Source organism: Vulpes lagopus, chromosome 1 (assembly GCF_018345385.1).
Source record: "Vulpes lagopus strain Blue_001 chromosome 1, ASM1834538v1, whole genome shotgun sequence".
Taxonomy (NCBI): Eukaryota; Metazoa; Chordata; class Mammalia; order Carnivora; family Canidae; genus Vulpes; species Vulpes lagopus.
In genome coordinates, this window is record NC_054824.1 from 70,747,958 (window position 1) to 70,770,060 (window position 22,103).

Genomic DNA, 22,103 nt, shown 5'->3' on the forward strand with positions numbered 1-22,103 from the left:
CTCCCTTCCCTTACATTCCCTTTCACTATTATTTATATTTGAAGTAAGTCAATCGGAGAAGGACAAACAGTGTATGTTCTCATTCATTTGGGGAATCTCAGTTTTTCTAATTTCTATCCTCCCTTTCTAAATCCTGATCTCCAAACTGAACACTTTAACTATATCTATTTAGTTGGATGGAAAAAATAGGGAACTATCTAATACCTGTCATGGAAATATAGAATAAATTGCTCTCAGAGCTATGGTTTTCTTTGACTCGTTAACTTTAAAAAATCATATTCCTCAGTTCATGGTGCATGGTCATGATTGGTCCATACAAAATCTTCTCTATGTTTGTTATTATTTATTCCTTTGTATGTACATTTCCCAAATTCCAGTTTCCTTTCCTTTCCTTTCCTTTCACTAAAGGCAACCCTTCTCATGTGCTTTGTATCTATCTTTTTGTTATACGTATTCTTGAAAAATGTGTATGGCTTTGTGTGTATTTTTTTATTCAAAGTGAGTTGCTTTGTGCTTAAAGCTCATTCTGTTAGGTTTTATTTTGCTCCTTAGTCCTCTGGTTCAAAGACCAATCCATGTTACTGTGTGCACTCATAGCATTTGTCCTACTGTCTCTCTGGGAGACACGAAGATGGCCTCTAGCTCTCTGCCACCACAAATGACTTATAAAGAACTCCCTCCTACAGGTCTCCTCAGGGAAACAGTTGCAAAGGGTAGATGTATTTCCAGGAGTGGAACTGTTGGGTCCTTGAATGTTTTTCACTCGATTAAGTAGTGCAGAATTTTCTCCAGAATGGCTGAACCAGTTTGCATTTACACTAGCAGGGTAGGAGGCTTCCCTCATCCCTATTTGTACATCAATATTCGGCATTAGCAAACTCCTATGTTTCCCAGTCTAATAGGTATAAAGTAATGTATAAATTTGTTTTATTGTGATTTTTGTCGAGTTTGATTATCTCTTCAAACACTCATTAGCTTCCTTGTTTCTCCCTCTATAAAGTTCATGTTTATGTCTTTTGTGCATTTTTTCCTAGGGTATTGATGCTTTTTTGTTACTTTTTGCATTTCATTGTATATTCTAGATATTATCCCTAATTGGTTTTAGATAATGTAAATATCCTCTGCCATTCTGCAATTTGTTTATAAGAGTTGTCTATGGTGTCTGTTAAAAAAGTCTTCACTTTTGATGTAATGAAATAATAAAATATTTGTCATGATGGTTTCAGAGGTTATATAAGGAAGTCCTTCCCTGTCTCTAGTCCCAAAGATAATTTTTATGTTTTATTCTGTTATGTTTAAAGCTACACATTTCCCTTTTGAGGCTTCAACTCACCTGCTATTGTATGTGGTAGTAGGTCAGGATCCACCTTTCTATTTTTTTTATGATTTTATTTATTTATTCATGAGAGACACAGAGAGAGAGAGAGGCAGAGACACAGGCAGAGGGAGAAGCGGGCTCCATGCAGGGAGCCTGACGTGGGACTTGATCCCGGGACTCCAGGATCGCGCCCTGGGCCAAAGGCAGGCACCAAACCGCTGAGCCACCCAGGGATCCCTGAAATCGGCTCTTAAACTATTATTTTAAACCTCAAAATAAAAAAATGTCATTTAAATTTATTTGATTAGAAAGAACTAACCAATTTATTTGGCTAGAAAGAACTCAAGTCTCTACAGTTTTCGATTTTCCCCCTCCAAACCAAACACACGCTCCCAAGGACATAGGTTTGTTTGCGGTACTTTGAATTTATATGTTAAGCCTGAGATCCAGAAAGAAAAGTAGACAGAGGCTCCCTGGGGATCTCACTATGATTGCTGTTAAATATACCTCTTAACTGTTTACCTTTTAGCAAAATGGCATTGAGTGTTCTAGCTGTAAACCACCTTAGAAGTTGCTCAATACCTTCATTTGACAGAAGAGGAAATGAGAGCTCACAGAAAGGAAGTAATTTGTCCTCTCACTTGAGAAGTGCCTGGCAAAGATTGGGGGCCAGAATTTGGCCTGTTTAAAACAGTTACTCAGGGATCTGCTCATAACTTCCTAAGTATCAACTACTGCGCTGGGCTAATTATCGCAGATTTCAAGGGAGGACATGATACATGAAGCTTGAAGGAATGAAAGTTTTATGTAATGGGAGAGGAAGGGCATATGATAAAAAACAAAACAAAATAAAAAACCCCAACTAAATCCCAGTTTTCAGCTTTGAATTCACTGTGACTTTGGTCAAGGGACTTACTTTTTCTAAGCCTTCATCTGTCTGTAAATAGATGTAGTAGTATAAGCTATAAAGGTCTTTTGTTTGTTTATAAGAGATAAAGCTTATAAGCATTAAGCTAATGCCTTAGTCAGTGTTTCGGCTATTGTTATCATCCTTTGAAATATACAAATCCCTAAGTTTTAAGCATTTATCTTGTATTGATCTCTAATGTGAATGAAGTCATTATGAAAGGATATCTAACATCTGGGAGGAAGAAGCCCCCACCTAAACTTCATCCCCCTGAGCACCCATTTTCCATTGACCATACCAGGTTCTGGTCTGAAAGAGTTTATTACAAAATAATGAAGGGAGGACGATTCACTCATCATAGAATTTTGGCAGTTCGTTACCCAAGATTACTTGATAGTCCACACCAGCAGCTGTAATAGTGACCAGGTGGATGACACCCCCACTGGAGCCATCCCGGTTCATGGCCAGAGCGATAGCTGTAGAGGGTTTCAGGGTAGAGAGGGGGAGAGAGAATAACTTAGCTTCAGAAATCTTTACATTCCTCTCCCGCTCATATGCTTACTACCACTCTCAGACCTCAAAACCCATCTCTTTGGAACACACATCAAGTAATGTGCTAGTAAATCAACTTAAAAAAAAAAAAAAACAACACAAAACCCTTTATGTGTAACATCTCCTGGTATCCAAACTCAAAACTCCTACCATGATTGATTTCAAGTTATAAACAGCTAAATGAGCAGCTCAGGAACCATTGGATATTTAACAATTGGCTCTCATGAGCTGGCCCAAGTCAGCTCCAGCACACCACTGATTCTTATAGTAACCGTATATTTGAATTTGGGGTACTCAGAACAGTCCTGATTGATGCCTTTGGTTCTGAAGTCCCAACTAGTTTAGCATTGTCCTGCTCCTTTCACACTCAAAGTGTTCCAGTTTGGACATTAAATTGAATGGTCACCCATATATTCCTCATACTCTTCTTCCTTCTCATGTTTAAAAATCCTCCCCAGGTACCCTTCCCCTTGGTGAGTTACCATTTGTGGTGAAGCTCCTGCACTCCTCAGGGGACATGCCTGGTTTATAGGCTGCATCCACATAACCGTAGATATAGGTACTGCCAGAGCCACCAATGGCGAAGGGTTGTCGAGTCAGCATTCCTCCCATGGTTCCATACACCTGCGGAAGGCATCCTCAGGTTAGACCATGGAAGTGTCAATCCTCTCTTTGCCACTGAGACAGTCAGCGCGTCTCCGTGTTCTGCAATGAAGCCCCACGGTCTCCTACCCCCATGGGTTGCGATTATACTACACTTTTAGAGGCGGGGTCTTTGGAGCCCATTGCTGGAATGACATATAACCTCGATCGCCCTCTGTAGGGTACTGAGAAACACCAAGGGAGGGTGTACGTGGGAAGACCCTCACCTGGCCCCCGTCTCGTCGGTCCCAGCCAGCTATCATGAGATGTGCAGACAGGTCCTCCCGGTACTTATAACTGATGTTCCTCACCACGTTGGCCGCAGCCAGGACAAGGGGAGGTTCTTCCAGTTCCAACCTAAAAGAAATATTAGTAATAGGGGTCAATAGAGTTTCCTGAAGTTCCCCCCTTCTGTGCCCATTACCATCGTCCCTGCCAGGTGACATGTGAAACCTGAAACCTAGAGCTGCAATAGTTCAAACTCCAGCTCCTTTCCCACATGCACAGGAGGCCGAGTCTCGCACAGGTCCTAAGTGGTAAGGAGATTTCAACGTTCTCCTCCTTTACTGTCCCACCCACCCTCTCCCAGTTATATAACTCTGAGCTGCAAGGGCCTTGCCCATGTGAGTAAAACCAAATAAGCTTTACTTCTGCACTAATGACCTTGGTCTCTCACACAGTAACTGCCTGGCATATGGTGGGCACACCATCATTTTCTTTCTCGCTATTTCTAGTAGGATAGTGATTGACAATTTTCAAGCCATTTTCACATAGATCATTTGATTCTCAACAAAACTGTCCGGTGAGGTAAGGTAGGTACTATTAATTATCTCCACTTTACAGATGCGGAAACCAGGTTTCAAGTGCCAGTTCAAAGCTAATAAAAACAGGAGCCCAAATGAGAAATTTTCGTTTTTCATAGCAGTGTTCCTGGAACAGGAATGACACTGTCTCAGGGTTTGCTGGTTGGGAGAACTGTAGTGAGTGTGGACTTGAAGATCCCCAAAGCTTCATACCCATGGAGCTCCAGTTGGTAGGCAGCCATGTCAGCCATGGCCTGGGCATCAGCAGCGGAGCCAGAGAGAGCACAGTAGATGTGTTGGTGTAGTGGGGACAGCTTGTTAAATGCTCGGTTTACCACTGCTTCTCTGTGGGGAAGGAGTCAGCAGGCAGCAACATTAGCAATGCCAGAATTTTTTAGGTTAATCAGTGTTTCCCAAATTTATTTGACAAGAGTAGAGCACTGGAGTCCATGATATTTTTTTTTTTAAGATTTACTCATTTATTTATGATAGACATAGAGAGAGAGAGAGAGGCAGAGACACAGGCAGAGGGAGAAGCAGGCTCTATGCACCGGGAGCCCGACGTGGGATTCGATCCCGGGTCTCCCGGGATCTCGGGTCTCCAGGATCGCGCCCTGGGCCAAAGGCAGGCGCTAGCTAAACCGCCAAGCCACCCAGGGATCCCTGAGTCCATGATATTTAATACTTGGATTAAAACAGGAAAAAAAGGGATCCCTGGGTGGCGTAGCGGTTTGGCGCCTGCCTTTGGCCTAGGGCGCGATCCTGGAGACCCGGGATCGAATCCCATGTCGGGCTCCTGGTGCATGGAGCCTGCTTCTCCCTCTGCCTGTGTCTCTGCCCCTCTCTCTCTCTCTCTGTATGACTATCATAAATAAATAAAAATAAAAAAAAAACAGGAAAAAAATAATCTCAAATGAAACAGCAAGTAATGATCAAAGTTAGACTTATTTTCAGGCTTAGATTTAATAATAAAACAAAAAAATAGTAAATTAAGAATAATATTCTTAAGCAATTCTTCTTTGCTCTATCCATCTTGAGAAAGTTATGTGTTCTATGGGATGTAAAGTAAGTGATATTGACCTAATCCCATATACTCATTTTGCATAGGGGGAAACTGGCCAGAATGGAGGAGACAGAACTAGATCAACATGTGCTGGATGAAAAACCAGAATATCTTCCTGGCAGAGCCGTCTTTTCTATCTCTAAACATAAAAGGAAGGCTGAAATCTTTGCATCCTACCTTCTTCTCATACCCTATCGTTTTATACCCATCCCTGCAGGGACAGGCCACATAAGCTTTTAGGCCCCAGATTCTCCATGAATTTAGGGACCCAAGCACTTGCCCAGTATCTCATTATAGGGGCCTTTCTAAAAGGTTAACTCAGTTTCTGCGAAGCTCCACTTTACTAATATCTTCATGAATGGGTAAGAAAAAATCTGTACTTGGGGCCATTGGCTTCCTTCCAGAAGCATTCACATTGACTGGTACTTACCCTGCAGATACCCGGGAATCAGAACCCACCACAACACCTCCATCAAACTCTACCGCCATGATGGTTGTCTGTGGAGACACAGAGGATGGAATGTCATAGCAGGAAGAGCTTTGATTCCCTCATGTTACAGATGAGGAAACATTCCTAGAGAAAGGAGGTCACCGATTCAAGATCATTTAGCAATTTAGGCCAGAGCTGACTCCCAGTATAGGATATCCCCTCTATCTCTCCACTATCTCCATCTCCTCTCCCAACTGCAGGGGAATGTCAGAGCCTGGTGGTGGCAACAACATAGAAAGAATCCTATCTCTAGGCCCCAACCTTCCTAATAGAATCCTTCCCACCATAAGGAGAGAGGTGAGGATGAGGTTTGCAGAGGTAGACATTTGGCTCCCGGGGTGGGGAGCCACGCCCATTGGAAGCATGGGGTGCTTCCAATCACTGGTGGTTGAGGCAGCCCCACAAGTGAATGACCACCACATGTGCTTGTTGCTGCAGATGTGGTCAGACCCAACACAGGGAAGGTTACTCTGACCTTGGGAAACAAGCTCATGTCTTTTTTTTTTTGGCCCTAATTCTCCACCCCCACACTCCTTAACCAGTTTATTAAGTAACAGAATCAACAAGTGGTATGGTGGTTAGCAGGGTCAGGCATTAAGGAAGGAAGGAGGCAGCCTAGGAACACATGAGTTGGTTTAAAATAAAATAAAAAATGGTTTCATTTAAGGATTTCTTTTTCCTTTCTTCCTTCTTTCTTTCTTTCTTTCTCTCTCTCTCTCTCTCTCTCTCTCTCTCTCTCTCTCTTTCTCTCTTTCTTTCTTTTCTTTTGTAGGCTCCATGCCCAGCGCGGAGCCCAGCACAGAGCTTGAACACAGGAGGACCCTGAGATGGATACCTGAGCTGAGATCAAGAGTTAGTTGCTTAACAGACTGAGCCACCCAGGCACCCCTCATTTAAGGATTTCTGATCAAGAGGTCAATGTGCATCTCAGTAGCCAGGGGAAGAGCTCTGTATGAAGAGAGTATTTGCCTGGGGAGTTTGAGTTGACTTTTCAGGTCAAGGAAAGAAATTAAGGAAAAGAATTAAGGAAGGTGAAAGGCATAAGGCTACGTTTTCTATTCCTCTTTGAGTTGCAAAGAGCCTTAAAGATCCTTGGTTCAAATGAAGAAACTGAATCATGGAGGAGGGTGACTGACTAGTCAAGGTCACCTAGAATTAATAGCAGATTGGGACTAACGCCCAGGTCTAACTCCCATCTCTTGTTTTGACTTCTGCTTCCTATTTCCCACTGCTCACCTGACAAATGGTTTCAGTGAATCCTCATCACTCTGTGGGTCCGGGCTCCAGGGCCATTGCCCTGCAAGTGCATTCCCACAGACTGATTCACCATGAATTGAGGGCCATTGAAAAAGGGCAGCCCCACTCCAGAGGTCATTGTCTAAAGTAAAGCCACCCCCAAGCGGACAGTTGTGGCAGGAGTTTGGGAGCAGAAGCCGGGCAGCCTTGGGCAGGCCGGCAGGACGCAGGGAAGAGAGCATGGCAGCCCCTGGGCCAAGCGGGAGCCTTGTTGGGCGAGGACGGGCAGGGCACCGCCGGCTCGCAAGGAACCCCGCTATCAGGGCTGCGGCCGGCCAGTGTATCAAAGGTGTGTGTGATGCGCTGCCCCCTCTCAATCAGTGCCCACATTGCCCTCGCCCGAGTGCTGCCCTACTTCACCAGGGAACCCTTTCTGCATCAGTTTGCACCTTCTCCAACCGCCTCCCTTGATTTATTCAGCCCCTCTCTATAGTCCGGAGGTGAAAGCGAAAGCGCTTTAGAGCAGCTTCCCTTGGTGCTTGCAGCTAGGAGCCAAAGCGCCTGCACCCCCCGCCCCCAGCTTCGCGCGCGCAGTGCCTCCGCGGACGCCCACCCGAGCCCCTTCAGAGCAGGGACGCCCTGGGTTCAACGCGGGGCATCTCTGCCAGCACCGGCTGGTGCAAACTCCCCCTCGCTGTTAGTCCCCGCGTTCACTGCGCGGAGCCTCTGGGGTCGCCCCCGTCGCTCCCCTTCCTCCCCCTCTCTGCTGACCCCCAGCCGGACTCCTCACCCCAGTGTGGACTTCTCCCGCCCGCAGCATCTCGGCGCCGCGCTGCCTGCCGCCTGCGGCGCTGCTCCGCGTCCCGGGACCGCGGCAGGGCGCCACCCCCAGCCCCGCGCGTCCGCCCCGCCCGCTAGGGGCGCCTGGTCCGGGCGCGAGGCTTCGCCGCCCGCGCTAACCTACCCGGGGCAGATCTGCCCGGAGACGGGTGACGGAAGGGGCTGGGGTAACACGGTCCGGAGGCTGGGGGTGGGGTCGGGGTCGGGGGGAGTCCGACGAGTGGAATTCGCCAGAGGAAGCAAAGAAAGGAGGGACGGGTGTGCCTGGTGGAGAAGGCGGGGCCGCAGGCTGCTCCCCAGAACCTCGGATCTGTTTTCCACGCCTTCTCCCAAAATAGCCTGCGCGGGCGGCCCCCTGCAGCCGGGCGGACCTCCCGAGCCCGCGGCCGCTTTCGGTTTCCCTTTCCGCGAAACCTCAGGCTTCGGGTCCCGGGACTTTCCGAGACCCCGCCGCCCTGCCCCGCGCCCGGCCGTGGGCCTCAGCGCCCTCGCCGCACAGCCTCGGGCAGCACCCTGCCATGGCCGGCTCTGGGCCCCCCGGTCCCGGCGGGCGCCCCTGCTCGTCCCGAGCTCCCCTGGCGTGGCTGGGGGTAGCGCTGCTGCTCCTCGCCGACTGGGTGCTGCTCCGGGAGGCGCTCCCCGCCGCCTGCTCCGTGCTGGTCCCCACGGCGCTGCCCCTGCTCCGGCTCTGGGTGCTGGGCCTGAGCCGCGGGGCTGTGCTGTGGCTGGGCGCCCGCGGCGTGCTCGGGGCGGCGGGCGGCTCCGGAAGCGAAAGCGCAGGACTCGGGGGCTGGCTGGCGGCTTTGCAGCCCTCGGCGGCGGCGCTGGGCTTGGCCCTGCCCGGCCTCGCCTTGTTCCGAGAGCTGCGCTCGTGGAGAGGTGCCCGGGCTTCCGACAGCCCCAGGCTCCTGCACTGGGGAAGCCGCCTGGATGTGTTCGCCCTCAGTTACTTGGCAGCACTGTCCGCAGCCGCCCTGTGGCATAAACTCAGCGGACTCTGGGCGCCGGGAAGGCAGGGGGGGTCAGGGGACGCGGTCCGCCGGCTGCTAGGCTGCCTGGGTTCAGAGATGCGCCGCCTGCCGCTCCTGCTGGTCCTGTTGGTTCTCTCCAGTCTTGGTAAGAGGGTGCAGGGGCAGAGGGGCGGCCCTGGAGTCTGGGCAGGAATCCTACTAAGGGGCAGTGAGATCGGTTGGTGTGGGTTCTGGGAAATGTGGATCAGGGGAAGGCGACCGGGCTCCGGTCGTGAGAAGACCACTCCAGTGTCTTCTAGGACTAGCCACCCTGGGCAAGTGTCCTTTTTTCTGGGCAGCATGCCCTATGACCTCTGGTCTTCCTAAATAACCCCCTGAAGGTCTGGTGGGGCTGGGGTTCAGGGTTGTGGGTTCCAGGGTGCAGGGCTGGGTCCTCAGTGTGCTCTTTCTGCCTGGTGACAGGTGAAAGAGTGGGATGGGGGAGGAGACAGTCTGGTTGGAACTGATCTGCTTAGACCTGGTATTTGTGGCTGACCCCTCCCTCCTCTTCCCCTCCAGGAGAAATGGCCATTCCATTCTTCACTGGCCACCTCACTGACTGGATTTTACAAGATGAGACGGCCTCTGCTTTCACACGAAACATAACGCTCATGTCCATTCTCACCACCACCAGGTCTGGGGGCTGCAGCTGGAAGCTGAGGATGGGGGACCCTGAAAAAGAGGGAGCTGGAAGTCGGTGCTGTCCAGAGTGCACTTCTCTGGGACCTTCTCTCTGTCCTCTGAATACACCCTGATCCTTCTTCTCCCCATCTCTCTCTAGTGCAGTGCTGGAGTTCTTGGGTGATGGAGTCTATAACAGCATCATGGGTCGTGTGCACAGCCAGGTGCAGGGAGAGGTATTTCAGGCTGTCCTGCGCCAGGAAACAGAGTTTTTCCAACAGAACCCAACAGGTGTTTCATGAAACTCATTACCCATCTGTATACTCTTTATATTCCCCATATATCATCTTTTACTTATAACCATGATCTTTCTCTCTCTCACAGACACACATTGTCACATTGTCATTTCTTATTCTTGGTATACCTCAAGAGTATTATGTTCTTTACCTTCAGAAAAACCTAATCTTTCCATCTAAGATTTTTCCATAAATATATCCCTGTGCGTATATTTAGATAGAAACTATAGAATTTAAGACCTGGAAATTTTGACATCACAGAGTCCAATTGCCTATTTTGTAGAGAAGGAACCTGAGGCCCAGACCCTAAATGCTGAAATTGGTATGGTCACATATGGATAGAGATGAGCTTGATAGAACCCATCTTTTGATTCCCAGCCCAGAGCTCAGTAGAGTTTTCTGGACTGCTTTCTAGCAGCACTCTCTGTTTTTTGTCCAGCTTTGTTTTGTGACCAGCTTGTCCTCGTGTGCGGCATGGGGTATACATCTTTAAGGAACAGAAATGTGTCAGAGAAATGGAAATTCACATAGGAATCAATTTCTTTATAGTTAAAACAAAAGTCTTTGGCCAGGTTTTTCCTCTCCAATACTCATTCTCCCTGCATGGAGGTCCCTAAACTCCCCTATTCCCCTTACCTTGTCCTCCTCAGCCTCCTCAGAAGACCATGTTCCTCCCACCCCCTCTACCAGCTCTCTACTCCCCCTCCATCCCCCCTCCCGCCTCCCTGGGTCATTGCTAGTCCCTCCCACCACTCTGAACCTCTCATTCATCCTCTCTCTTCTCCCCAACCCCTGGTAGGAGCCATCACTTCTCGGGTGACAGAGGACACATCCACCCTGAGTGAGTCTCTGAGTGAGAAGCTGAGCCTATTGTTGTGGTACCTGGTACGGGGGCTGTGTCTCTTGGGGCTCATGCTCTGGGAGTCACTGTCCCTCACCATGGTCACCCTGGTCACCCTGCCTCTGCTTTTCCTTCTGCCTAAGAAGCTAGGAAGATGGCACCAGGTATGTCCAGGGAGTTGCAGTCCTTCATTTCCCAGATTGGGTGGATTTAACTCCTCTGAGGTTTCTTTCCTGGCACCCTCAAGTGATTCCCCATCTCCATGGGACTCCCTGTCCCCATAGTCCATGTCCCCAGATTGCTCAGTGTTGGGCTCCATACTCTCTGTGTCTTCTCTTCTAACTTCTGCCCACAATCCATCTTTATGAACATGATCACCACTCTCAAGATTATGATTCCCTGTGACCCTTCTCAGTAAAAATTTCCTCTCCACTGTAACTCTTCAGTATCCAGGAGGTATAACTGTGCCCCTTTCTCGTTTGTGCCCCTTTCTCGTTCCTTCATCTACCTGCCTCTTCTCACCTTTAATCTCCAACTAAGCAACTCAGGTGCTAGTAGTGTCCCTGATGGCTTGCCAACCTGGGTGACAGTTCTTGTCCATGTCTCTGCAGGTGCTGGCCACACAGGTGCAGACATCTCTGGCAGAGTCTAGCCAGGTGGCCATTGAGGTGCTGTCAGCAATGCCCACAGTCCGGAGCTTTGCCAATGAGGAGTGTGAGGCCCAGAAGTTTAGCCAAAAGCTGCAGAAAATGAATACCCTCCATCAGAAGGAGGCTCTGGCCTATGCAGTCAACCTCTGGATCACCAGTGTGAGCACCTGGAGAAGAATGCCTGTTCCCTTGTCCCTGAGATGCCTCGACTCCATTCCCTTTTCCATTAATCCTGCTCCACACACCCCGGCAGTGGATTGGTGTTCTCATCCTACCAGGCTGGAGCTCAATTACCCTACCTAGTGTTCTTAACTGCCTCCCTCTTTTTTAGACCTGCTGGATGGCTTCATGTCACCATGGTACACCGAATCCACCCAGCGCCATCTTTTGGGGAGATGCCCTATCTTCCAGTCACAGGGCCTCCCTTTGCCTCTCAGGCAGAACTCGGGGAATCATAAATTCCTGTACCTGTGCCAGCATCCTGCTGGGACTATGTGGATGTGCTAGTGAGAGCCATGGGAATAGCAGAAGCCAAGGGTGAGGGACATCTGTTACATCATTGAAAGAGTCTGAGAGCAGCATTCAGGAATTCCTGGCTCAATGCTGCCACTTACTAGCTCTGTGACCATGGGCTAGTAACTTATTTTCTCTTGAGATTGTTTCCTAATTTTGTTTTTATTTTTTAAAAAAGATTTATATATTTATTTGAGAGAGAGAGCGAGCAGAAGCAGGGGGTGGGGCAGAGGGAGAGGGAGAGGGCAAACAGACTCCCTGCTCAGTGGGGAGCCCAATGCAGAGCTCAATATCAGGACCCTGAGATCACGACCTGAGCCGAAACCAAGAGTCGGATGTTCAACCGACTGCGCCCCCCAGGTGCCCCTGTTTTCTCATTTTTAAAGGGGGGAATAGTGTAACCTTGTTTGTAGGATTCTTGCTATGAATATTAGATGACATTACATTAATAAAAGCCTTTTGTGAGGAGCCACATGCTCCTCACACAAGACGACAGCAGTGATGGGGAGGACAGTCATAGTTGAGCAAGACTCCATGGAGCCTCCACTGGTGCATGCTTCCTTTACCCCTGTGGTGCCTCCTGCTGTTACCTGGGGGAAAAGAACTTGATATCTCCATAATGCTAATGAGTCTGCTTCTTTGCACCCCCTTCTAGATTTTTCAACCACAATCCCTCCCCCCACCCCCGCCCCCGTGGTCTTTCCACAGATCTCAGGGATGCTGCTGAAGGTGGGAATTCTATACATAGGTGGGCAGCTGGTGACAAATGGGACTATAAGCAGCGGGAACCTTGTCACGTTTATTCTCTACCAGATCCAGTTCACCTCAGCTGTGGAGGTGAGAGCTTTTTTTTTTTTTTTTGTCACTCCCCAGGGCTTTTCGTTCCTGGTCTCATCACCGTCTGTGTCACCTTCCTTCCATTCTTTATCCTTGTCATATCACATAAATCTGGCAAGCAGATTTGTTTTCCTCTTCTCAGTAGTTGTACCGCTCCTCCAGGCACTATTCTCCACCTACCCCAGTGTACAGAAGGCTGTGGGCTCCTCAAACAAAATATTTGAATACCTGGGCCGGATCCCTCGCTGTCCTGCCAGTGGTGTCTTGACTTCTTTAAATTTGGAGGGCCTTGTCCAGTTTCAAGATGTCTCCTTTGCCTACCCAAACCATCCGGATGTCCCAGTGCTGCAGGTACAACTTACCAATCCTTGTTTTCCACCAGCCTCACTCTCACCTCTACCATCCTAAACTTTGGTCCTGTCTTCAGCCTGCCTAACACAAGGTCCAGATAGATCCTTCCTAACTTCCTAACCCCTCAAAGGCAAAGATGAGCCCCGTCTACTCCATACAACTGCCCCAAACTCTAGAACGGCTTGGATTTCTAAGGGGGGACGGGAGAAGAGGCTCTCCGGGAGAAGAGTCTTACATCCCAAGAAACTGCTGAAGCAAAATCTGCCTCTCATCTTCTATCTCTTCCTTTTCTTTCCATTTGTAATTTAGAATGGGATTTTTTTTCTTTCTGTTTTCTCTTGACATCTGATATCAAGGGTGTGACATAGTGGTGCTTGGTCTTTGCTCTGGCCTTTGCCTCACCATCCATCTCTACTCCTTGGGGAGCCGTCATCCCTGAGGAACAGAAATCTATGCCTGTGGGAGAGTAGGAATTGCTATGTTTTTCCAATTTCCCCCCCTTTCTTCCTAGGGGTAAGACATCATGCCATGTAATAAGACAATAACAGCCTCAAGGTTAAAGGCTTTACTGTGTCTCTTATTTTTTGATTCTCTGGCCTCCAGGCGCTGACATTTACCCTTCATCCTGGTGAGGTGATAGGGCTGGTGGGGCGCAATGGGTCTGGGAAGAGCACTGTGGCTGCCCTGCTGCAGAATCTGTACCAGCCCACTAAGGGGCAGGTGCTGCTGGATGGAGAGCCCCTTCCCCAATATGAGCACCGCTACCTGCACACACAGGTGAGCAAGAAGATGGCAGAGGGGAGGGCAGGGGACATCGAATGAGAACTCTCACTGAACACTCTCACCAAGCACTCTGAAAGGAGGGCCGTGGGTGGAGATGGGGTGTCAGGAGAGAGAGAGTAATTTTGTGATATGCTTTCAATAAAGATTTTGAGTTGTCAATCTCTAGATAACCATAGTCCTATGTTCCTTGTTCTATGACTTTTTTTTTTTTAAGATTTTATTTATTTATCCATGAGAGACAGAGAGAGAGAGAGCCAGAGACACAGGCAGAGGGAGAAGCAGGCTCCATGCAGGGAGCCTGACTCAATCCAGGATCTCCAGGATCAGGCCCTGGGCTGAAGGTGACGCTAAACTGCTGAGCCACCTCGGCTGCCCCTATGACTCTTCATGTATTTTGTCCTAGGTGGCTGCAGTGAGACAAGAGCCACAGCTATTTGGAAGGAGTTTTAGAGAAAATATTGCCTATGGCCTGGTCCAGAAGCCAACTATGGAGGAAGTCATAGCTGCTGCAATGGTGTCTGGAGCCCATAGTTTCATCTCTGAACTCCCGCAGGGCTATGACACAGGTGCTCTTTCAGCTCATATCCCCTCCCAGACATCTTCGCTGAAACTTTTATTCTGTAGTTCTTCCAACCCCCTGACATCACTTTGAAGCTGTAGGATCTTGTTCCTATGGGCTTCCCCATTCTCAGAACTTGTTCACCTTCCCAGAACCTTCCCTATCCAGCTGTATCCATCAGTCCTTGGTGTGTATATGTGTGAGTGTATATGTGGAGGTGTGTGGGTTATCTAGCCCTCACCTTGGCTCTTGTCTCTGCAGAGGTGGGCGAGGCTGGGAGCCAGCTCTCAGGGGGTCAGCGACAGGCAGTGGCCTTGGCTCGAGCATTGATCCGGAAACCACATGTACTCATCCTAGATGATGCTACCAGTGCCCTTGATGCAAACAGCCAGTTGCGGGTGAGAGACATTTTGTTAGTGACTACTATATCCCTACCTCCCCAATCTTCCTTCATTCACTTATGGTTGTACTAACATAATTATCTAAATCAATCCTTGCAATCCTCAGTTCCCAATAGCTGCTCCCCAAGATCCAATTCAAAGAGACTGTCTAAAGATTCTAAATCTCTGAAGCCAAACATAAGAAGACCATCTTAATTATATATATATATTTTTAAATTTTATTTATTTATTCATAAGAGACACAGAGAGAGCCTGAGACACGGGGAGAAAGAGGGGCAGGCTCCCTGCAGGAAGCCTGATGTGGAACTCAATCCCAGGACCCTGGGACCATGCCCCAAGCCGAAGGCAGACACTCAACCACTGAGCCACCCAGGCATCCTGACCATCCTAATAACATTAATGTCAGTTGAGCTCTTACTCTTTTATTGTGTGCCAGACATGCTGCTAAGCCCTTTCTTTCTACTATCTCATTCATTTATTCACCGTGAATGCCTGTGAGCTGGGGCATTGTTATATAGAGGATAAAAAGGGGACAAAGAGGTTGAATGACCTACTCAATGTCATTGAGTTGTTGAGTAGCAGAGCATGGACCCAGAGTCAAGCCTGCCTGATCTGAATGCTCATTCTTTTTGCCACTGAGTTATGTTTCTTTTAAAACAGAATATAAAAAAAAATACAACAGAATATAAAATTCCCAGTTTATACGTAGAGAGGAGAGACTATTTGATACCCTTCCCTCTTTTCTTATGGGTTTCATCTTAGGACTCTTAACTTTTATTCTACTGTTGCCACCTCATGTAAGTAGTCTTTAATAAGTCAAAAGTCAGACAGAGAAGCACTCAGAACAAGAATCTTCGATTCTTTGGGGCTGTTGGCACAGGTGGCAGTGATGCTGGTGAGAGCTGTCTGGGCTCTGGAACACAGGTGTCTCCCTGGGCTCTTGACAGAGTCTGTGTCTTTTCTCAGGTGAAGCAACTCCTGTACAAAAGTCCTGAGCGGCGCTTTCGGTCTGTGCTTCTTATCACCCATTGTCTCAGCTTGTTGGAGCAGGCTGACCAAATCCTCTTTCTGGAAGGAGGCACCATCTGTGAAGCAGGAACCTACCAGCAGCTCATGGAGAGGAGGGGATGCTTCTGGACCATGATGCAGGCTCCTGGCGGGTCAGGTGTTCCGGAATGAAAGACTGCTTAGACCTGCATAGGCTCTCTCCCTCCCTTCTTTTCACCTCTCTAATGGAGAATTTGGGAACAAAGGGCTTACCAGAGCTGCACAGGAGGCAGCTGCTTCTAGGAGGAGGGACATCCTAGAGCACAGCTCCATAACTGATACCTAAAATTATGCCATGAGTGTTGCGCCCTCTCCAAACAACTCTTGATGATACAGATTTCTTGGAAGAAAACAGGATCTAGAACACCTTAGTGTAACTGAGTGTAGAGCCAGGATTTTGGTGTTGATAGAACCCCGAAAATAAGAACTTTCATAGGTACAGAGAAGGGAAGATCGGCTGCTTTCCAATATGGCTAATGTCATATGCTGACCCATAACACACTCTGGATTCTCGATATTTATAATAAAACTGATACTGGTGTTTCGTACTGTGGTTTCTCATGTGTTCAGCATACCAAATGGCTCATCAACTTCTGCAATGCATTTTTCTGGTGTCGCCCTCCTTCAGCAGCCCCAATGCTGTTCACAGTCCTAAGTGGGCCATCTCCTCCCTTAAGTTTTCTGTTTCCTACGGTTGCCCCCACCACTTTCCCATGCCCCCACGTCTGCCCTTAGGATGAACCAGAGTGGGATATGGCACCCTCCAAGCACTAGCAGCTGCAGCTGCAGAAAGCCCTGGCCTTTCTGAAGTAGAAGATGGAGTGAGCATAGCTAGAGGAAGTGCAAGCGCGCCGACCGAGAAACTGACTTTACCACCTCCCCCGCCCTGGTCCTTTCCCCCAGTGCTCGAGTGCTCGCCCTTCTCAGAAGCGGCACCTGCCCGGGTCCTTTCAGCATAATGGGCGGGGTTGTCTAGTGAGTCTCGTCCATTCTGGGAGGGCCTCGGTGTGTGACGTCAACAGTTGCCGGGTAGGTTAGGCCCAGCCGGGTTGCAAGGAGGGGCGGCGTTTAGAGGACATCCTCCGTGGTGCTCAGAGGAGCGAGAGTCCTGCGAGGAGGTGCGCGCCCAGAGGGCGGTTCTTGCGGGCGGCCGTAGGTTAGGGAGCCCGTCGGACGAGGAGAGGCCCTGAAGGACCAAGTCCAAAGATTCAGAGGCTGCGTCCTCGCCCTGGTGCCGCCTTCCCCACATTGCGAGTATATTCTGCTGCCGGTTGCCCCAGAACCTGTCCCCACCTACTCCTCTTTCCCCGACTTTTATAAAATGATGTTCCTACGGACGCCCCAAGCCCCGGAGGTGAAAAGTGCCCCCAGCTTCTTGCAGACTTGCAGCTCTCTGGTCGGGGCTAACTAAGCCTTGGGCGGTAACAGCCACCCCCCCCCCCCGTGGTAGCTGCTCCAGGGGTCGCCCGCGGGGCGGCGTGTTGGTGAGCCCGCCGGAATCTCAGCGCCAAGGCGGCTTTCGAAGCCGCTCGCTGCCCTTCGCCCCGTCCGTTGACCGTCTGACACCCTGTGCTCCCCCAGCCGCGGTAAGGGCGGAGAGAGAAGCCTGTTCCCAATACGATCGATATCCCTGGTCTCCAGCCGCCCACTGGCCTCCTCTTGGAAAGGGCAGCGGGATGTGGAAGAAATTCTGGTTCCCTCCCCTTAGGGCTGCGGGGCTTTCGCTTTCGCTTCCTTCTCCGACGGTTTCTGGGTCTTGGGCGACAATGGCGCTGCTGGAGGTGTGCGGGCCCCCCCGAGGGCCGCGGAAGGCTTGCGCTTTCCCCGCCTTGGGAAGCCAGCTGCGCTCGGACCCCGGACACTACAGTTTCTCCCTCCGATCTCCGGAGCTCGCCGTCCCCCGGGGAATGCAGGTCCGCCGTCCCCCGGGGAATGCAGGTCCGCCGTCCCCCGGGGAATGCAGGTCGGGGCCCCGAAGCAAACCGGGGCGGGGAAGGGGGGTGTGTGTTAGCAGGCGGGGAGGAGGCGCAGAGGAGTGGAGGGTCGCCCTTGAGACCACCCAGACGCCGGGAACCCAGGGGAGGGGGCATCCTTTAGTGAAGGAGAACCTTCCAGAACCCGGTGCCAGGGAGGAGGCCACGTGGGAATTGGGGCTGACCGCTCAGGGTTAGAAAAGATTAGGACAAAGAGTTAGAGGTGTGGTGGAGGGAGACCAGAGGGAGACCAGAATCGCCAAGCCTTTCTCCTGGGGCGGTCCTTTGCTCTAGGGGCTGTGGAGTGCCTCGGAAAACCCGGGAACTTTGACTGTTGGCCTCTCTCAGCCACTCAACGTTGTGTGTCTTGGCTCAATCACTTCGTCTAGGTCTGGGGCATTGCTTCGGTAAAATGGGGATATTATTAATAAGACGTGTTGTGAGGGTTAAATGACCTATGAATGGAAAAAAAAAGCATTAAAGTCGGCCTTAAAATGTTTAGTTACGGTTAACATTTATTTCCTTTCTTATCCATTGAGTTGGAAGATGGAAAAGGCTGGCGTCACCTGCTTCTTCTTTTCCTTTTCCCAAGTCACATCCTTGTAGAGATGGGTTATTAACTCTTCCGGTTGTTAATGGTTGGAGAATTTCTGCCTATCTTCTCACTCCCAAATCCTGGTAAATCCTTATCCTTTCCTAGAGCCCTGTGTTTCAGAAGTTTGCAGTGCCCATTTCTCTGCTTTTTCTCTCTCATTAGCCCACTGAGTTCTTCCAGTCCCTTGGTGAGAATGGAGAAAAGAACATTCGGAATGAGATGGTCCATGGCACCACCACACTGGCCTTCAAGTTCCAGCATGGAGTGATTGTGGCGGTGGATTCTCGGGCTACTGCTGGGAATTATATTAGTGAGTGTGTGTGTTCCCCCCGGTAGAATATGGGGAGCTGGGGTGCCTCTCAGCAGGAGCCCAACATCTGCACCAAAGCAGAAGAAGATACTGATTTTGGACACACAGGGAGAGCTGTGGGGGTCAATCTACCTCTCTCAAAACTCCATCTTCTTGCAGGCTCCTCAAGGGTTAACAAGGTGATTGAGATTAACCCTTCCCTGCTTGGCACCATGTCTGGCTGTGCTGCAGACTGTCAGTACTGGGAGCGTCTGCTGGCCAAAGAGTGCAGGTAGGCCAGGCCTCTTATTGCTCTCCTAAGCCCAGTGGTCAGTCCTGGATCTTGGAACCTCCAGATCACTGCTGCTCATCCTTTCACCCCAGTGCTAATGTAGCATTTTGGTACTAATGTAGCATTAGTACCAAAAGAGCCTTTTGGTGATTAAAAACCTTGTCCCAGATCTCAGCTTGTACTCTTGCCAATAAGCCAGATAATTTATCAGTTACTTAGCACTGACATCATCAACCCTGGTGGGACAGTGTCATTTACTAGGATTTCTTTATGTGGTTTAGATTCTTTAAATTCCAGATCTCTCCCTGATCCCAAAACCATTCTTCTTAAATGCTTGTCTCTTTAATTATTTCCTGCACATCAAGTGGGCTGCTCAGACAGCTAGCCTTCTCCTGCCACCTCTGAATCTGCTGCCCCCACCACCCTGTTGTACCCAGGCTGTACTACCTGCGGAACGGGGAGCGTATCTCAGTGTCAGCAGCCTCCAAACTGCTCTCCAACATGGTGTACCAGTACCGGGGCATGGGCCTCTCCATGGGCAGTATGATCTGTGGCTGGGATAAGAAGGTACGTGCTCTCCATTCTTCATATTCCCCCTCGACTGATGAGAGACCAGATTCCCCATGATACACTTCCATCCCCTCGCTTAAAGGATGGGTGGCACATAGAACACTGGGTTATAGAATTGTTCCAGCATATCCATGGACTATTTCTGGGTCCAGATATGGACCATTGTTTTGTAAGCTTGTTCCTTTTGTTGAAATAGCTGATTCCAACTTTTTCCCCCTAAAGTTCTATGGTTGTTACGAAAGTGCTCTCCTAGTTCAAATGTTTCTGGGTAGTTCTTATTCTTTTATCCACTTTTTATGGCTCACACTTGAACCTGTATATTACTAAAAACTCCCTCTCCGACTCCAACTTGGAAACTTCTTGCTTCCTATAGGGTCCTGGACTCTACTATGTGGATGAAAATGGGACTCGGCTCTCAGGAAATATGTTCTCCACTGGCAGTGGGAGCACTTATGCCTATGGGGTCATGGATAGTGGCTATCAGCCCAATCTCAGCCCTGAAGAGGCCTATGAACTGGGCCGCAGGGCTATTACTTATGCCACCCACCGAGACAGCTATTCTGGCGGTATTATCAACAGTAAGAAACCAATGCTACCACCCTCCTGGGTGGGGAAGGGGGATTTGAGATTGGGAGAGTTAGAGGAGGCAGAGTGGTAGAGATAAATAAATAAATCTTTAAAAAGGAAAGAGAAAGAAAGAAAGAAAGAAAGAAAGAAAGAAAGAAAGAAAAGAAAGAAAGAAAATCTTTTTAAAGATTTATTTATTTTAGAGAGAGAGAGAGAGAGAGAGCACATGTGTGAGAGTGGTGGGTGGTGGGCGGGGAGGGCAGAGGGTGAGAATCTTCAAGCTGAACCCACGCTGAGGGCAGAGCCTGATGAGGGGCTCGAACTCACAACCCTGATATCATGACCTGAGCCAAAACTAAGAGTCAGATGCTTAACCGACTGAACCACTCAGGCATGAGGAGGAGGTTTTTGGCATCCAAAGAGGGGGCATTGAAGTTTCAGTAATAAAGTATGTGTTGAGGGTATGTTTGGGCCTATGATGTTGTCATCTTCCACATAACATCATTGACAGGAACTTGAAGTGAAAGGTGACTCCATGTTCATTCTCATTTGCCCACAGTGTACCACATGAAGGAAGATGGTTGGGTGAAAGTGGAAAGTACAGATGTCAATCAACTACTGCACCAATACCAAGAGGCCAATCAGTAACAGGGGTGGCTGGGCATGCCTTTTCTGGCAAAACCTGGTCAACTCAGGGACTTGGGTTGGCTTATACCCCAGAGCAAAGGGAAGCCTAACCTGAGCCCCGAGGGAAAGAACCAGGGGCCAGTGGGGGTAGGGTAGAGTTTACCTTCCTGTGTGTTCTCTTGTTTCAGGTAGCTCCCCCCTACCCCACCCTCTGGGTGCCCCACTAAGTAGAATAAAGGAAAATGGTTATAAATTCATTTGTGTCTTGGGTGAGTGGGGTTGGGGCTGGGATTGTGGGAAGGGGATGGGAGATAGAAAGGCTTTCCCTGAGAAGAGACTTGAACCCCAACCTACGAAATGGGGCCTCACCAAATATTTCTCTTGGGTTTTCCTTCCGAGCTCATTTCTCCATGCCCTCAGGAAGGTCAGTCAAGATCTGTGGACACATATGTGCCATTTAATTTAGGTCAGGGTTCTCCTTATAGGGACACAACCTGAAGACTCCTGTGTGGTCCATTATTAATGGTTTGGGTGTCTGGGAGTAGAGTGCTAGAACAACTGTCTTTGAGTTTGTGGAGTCCACTGAAAAAGCTTCTATTTCACATGTCTATGGTGATTGTAAGCATGATACATTTACTTCAAATAATAGTTTGGGGACACTGGATATTGAATGCAAAGTTGGACATTAGGGGTTCAATTTCATGATGTGTCATGCTCAATTGCAAGATGACAAGACCATGATTGAAGAGGAAGAGGACTCCCTCCCTGAGGAGGGAGATATGAGGGAAAAGTAAGCAGGTTAGGAAAATGAGACAGACATAATGAGGTTTTCTGAATCATGCTGGAGCTGCAAGGAGCACAGACAATGTCACCTCTTAGGGAGAGTGAGTCAAAGAAAAAACTTGAAAGTAGTTAGCAGCTGAATACAGAGCTTGCTTCCCATCCCCACCCCCACCCCCCACCCCCCATTTTGAAGAGATTCTTAAAATCCCAGAATGGCGAGGTTGGAGAAATTTTAATAATCCTTTACTTCAAATACCCCTCCACCCCTGCCTTTAAACTAGAAGGAAGTCACTGATAAACATACTAGTAACATTTCAAAAGGATGGTTTGGAATTCAAGTGATCCTACCTTTGGGGATATTTTGAGTTGGAGAGGCAATTTCTTCTTTCTTTCTTTCTTTCTTTCTTTCTTTCTTTCTTTCTTTCTCTCTCTCTCTCTTCCTTCCTTCCTTCCTTCCTTCCTTCCTTCCTTCCTTCCTTCCTTCCTTCCTTCCGGTTTTATTTATTTATTCATAAGAGACACACACAGAGAGGCAGAGATATAGGCAGAGGGAGAAGCAGGCTCCCTGCAGAGAGCCTGTTGTGGGACTTGATTTTGGGACCCTGAGATCAGAACCTGAGCCAAAGGCAGATACTCAACCACTGAGC

The 22,103-nt window shown here is 49.0% G+C and overlaps 3 protein-coding genes across 5 annotated transcripts; 2 read left to right on the top strand and 1 right to left on the bottom strand.

The window, feature by feature from the left end:
• Window positions 1–2,527: 2,527 nt before the first annotated feature.
• PSMB9 (proteasome 20S subunit beta 9) lies at window positions 2,528–7,969 on the bottom strand. Of its 2 annotated transcripts, none has more exons than XM_041766876.1 (6): window positions 7,802–7,969; window positions 5,716–5,783; window positions 4,436–4,567; window positions 3,647–3,776; window positions 3,260–3,401; window positions 2,528–2,701 (listed from the first exon to the last, which is right to left on the bottom strand). In XM_041766876.1, the coding sequence occupies exons 1-6, from the start codon at window positions 7,829–7,831 to the stop codon at window positions 2,574–2,576; spliced, it is 630 nt and encodes a 209-aa protein (XP_041622810.1). In that variant the 5' UTR covers window positions 7,832–7,969; the 3' UTR covers window positions 2,528–2,573. The 2 variants fall into 2 exon arrangements, with proteins under 2 accessions (XP_041622810.1, XP_041622815.1); XM_041766881.1 differs by lacking the exon at window positions 7,802–7,969 and adding an exon at window positions 7,012–7,099.
• A 70-nt stretch (window positions 7,970–8,039) lies between these two features.
• TAP1 (transporter 1, ATP binding cassette subfamily B member) lies at window positions 8,040–16,301 on the top strand. Its single transcript, XM_041766864.1, has 11 exons — window positions 8,040–8,967; window positions 9,381–9,495; window positions 9,643–9,773; window positions 10,578–10,783; window positions 11,231–11,428; window positions 12,491–12,619; window positions 12,782–12,970; window positions 13,574–13,747; window positions 14,157–14,319; window positions 14,574–14,710; window positions 15,680–16,301. Exons 1-11 carry the CDS (start codon window positions 8,370–8,372, stop codon window positions 15,890–15,892), a joined length of 2,253 nt encoding a protein of 750 aa, XP_041622798.1. The 5' UTR covers window positions 8,040–8,369; the 3' UTR covers window positions 15,893–16,301.
• Window positions 16,302–17,387: 1,086 nt separating this feature from the next.
• Window positions 17,388–20,930, top strand: PSMB8 (proteasome 20S subunit beta 8). Of its 2 annotated transcripts, none has more exons than XM_041761618.1 (6): window positions 17,388–17,673; window positions 18,491–18,638; window positions 18,798–18,909; window positions 19,347–19,476; window positions 19,853–20,057; window positions 20,606–20,930. In XM_041761618.1, the coding sequence occupies exons 1-6, from the start codon at window positions 17,437–17,439 to the stop codon at window positions 20,692–20,694; spliced, it is 921 nt and encodes a 306-aa protein (XP_041617552.1). In that variant the 5' UTR covers window positions 17,388–17,436; the 3' UTR covers window positions 20,695–20,930. The 2 variants fall into 2 exon arrangements, with proteins under 2 accessions (XP_041617552.1, XP_041617560.1); XM_041761626.1 differs by lacking the exon at window positions 17,388–17,673 and adding an exon at window positions 17,705–17,723.
• The last annotated feature ends 1,173 nt before the right edge of the window (window positions 20,931–22,103 follow it).

Coding starts and splice junctions, on each gene's coding strand:
- PSMB9 (XM_041766876.1), bottom strand. CDS start 7,831: ATGCTGCGGGCGGGAGAAGTCCACACTGGG. Junction 4,568..5,715: donor GATTCCCGGGTATCTGCAGG/GTAAGTACCAGT, acceptor CCTTCCCCACAG/AGAAGCAGTGGTAAACCGAG. Junction 3,777..4,435: donor TACCAACTGGAGCTCCATGG/GTATGAAGCTTT, acceptor TATTTCTTTTAG/GTTGGAACTGGAAGAACCTC.
- TAP1 (XM_041766864.1), top strand. CDS start 8,370: ATGGCCGGCTCTGGGCCCCCCGGTCCCGGCGGGCGCCCCTGCTCGTCC. Junction 10,784..11,230: donor AGCTAGGAAGATGGCACCAG/GTATGTCCAGGG, acceptor ATGTCTCTGCAG/GTGCTGGCCACACAGGTGCA. Junction 13,748..14,156: donor ACCGCTACCTGCACACACAG/GTGAGCAAGAAG, acceptor ATTTTGTCCTAG/GTGGCTGCAGTGAGACAAGA.
- PSMB8 (XM_041761618.1), top strand. CDS start 17,437: ATGTGGAAGAAATTCTGGTTCCCTCCCCTTAGGGCTGCGGGGCTTTCG. Junction 18,639..18,797: donor TACTGCTGGGAATTATATTA/GTGAGTGTGTGT, acceptor ATCTTCTTGCAG/GCTCCTCAAGGGTTAACAAG. Junction 18,910..19,346: donor CTGCTGGCCAAAGAGTGCAG/GTAGGCCAGGCC, acceptor TGTTGTACCCAG/GCTGTACTACCTGCGGAACG.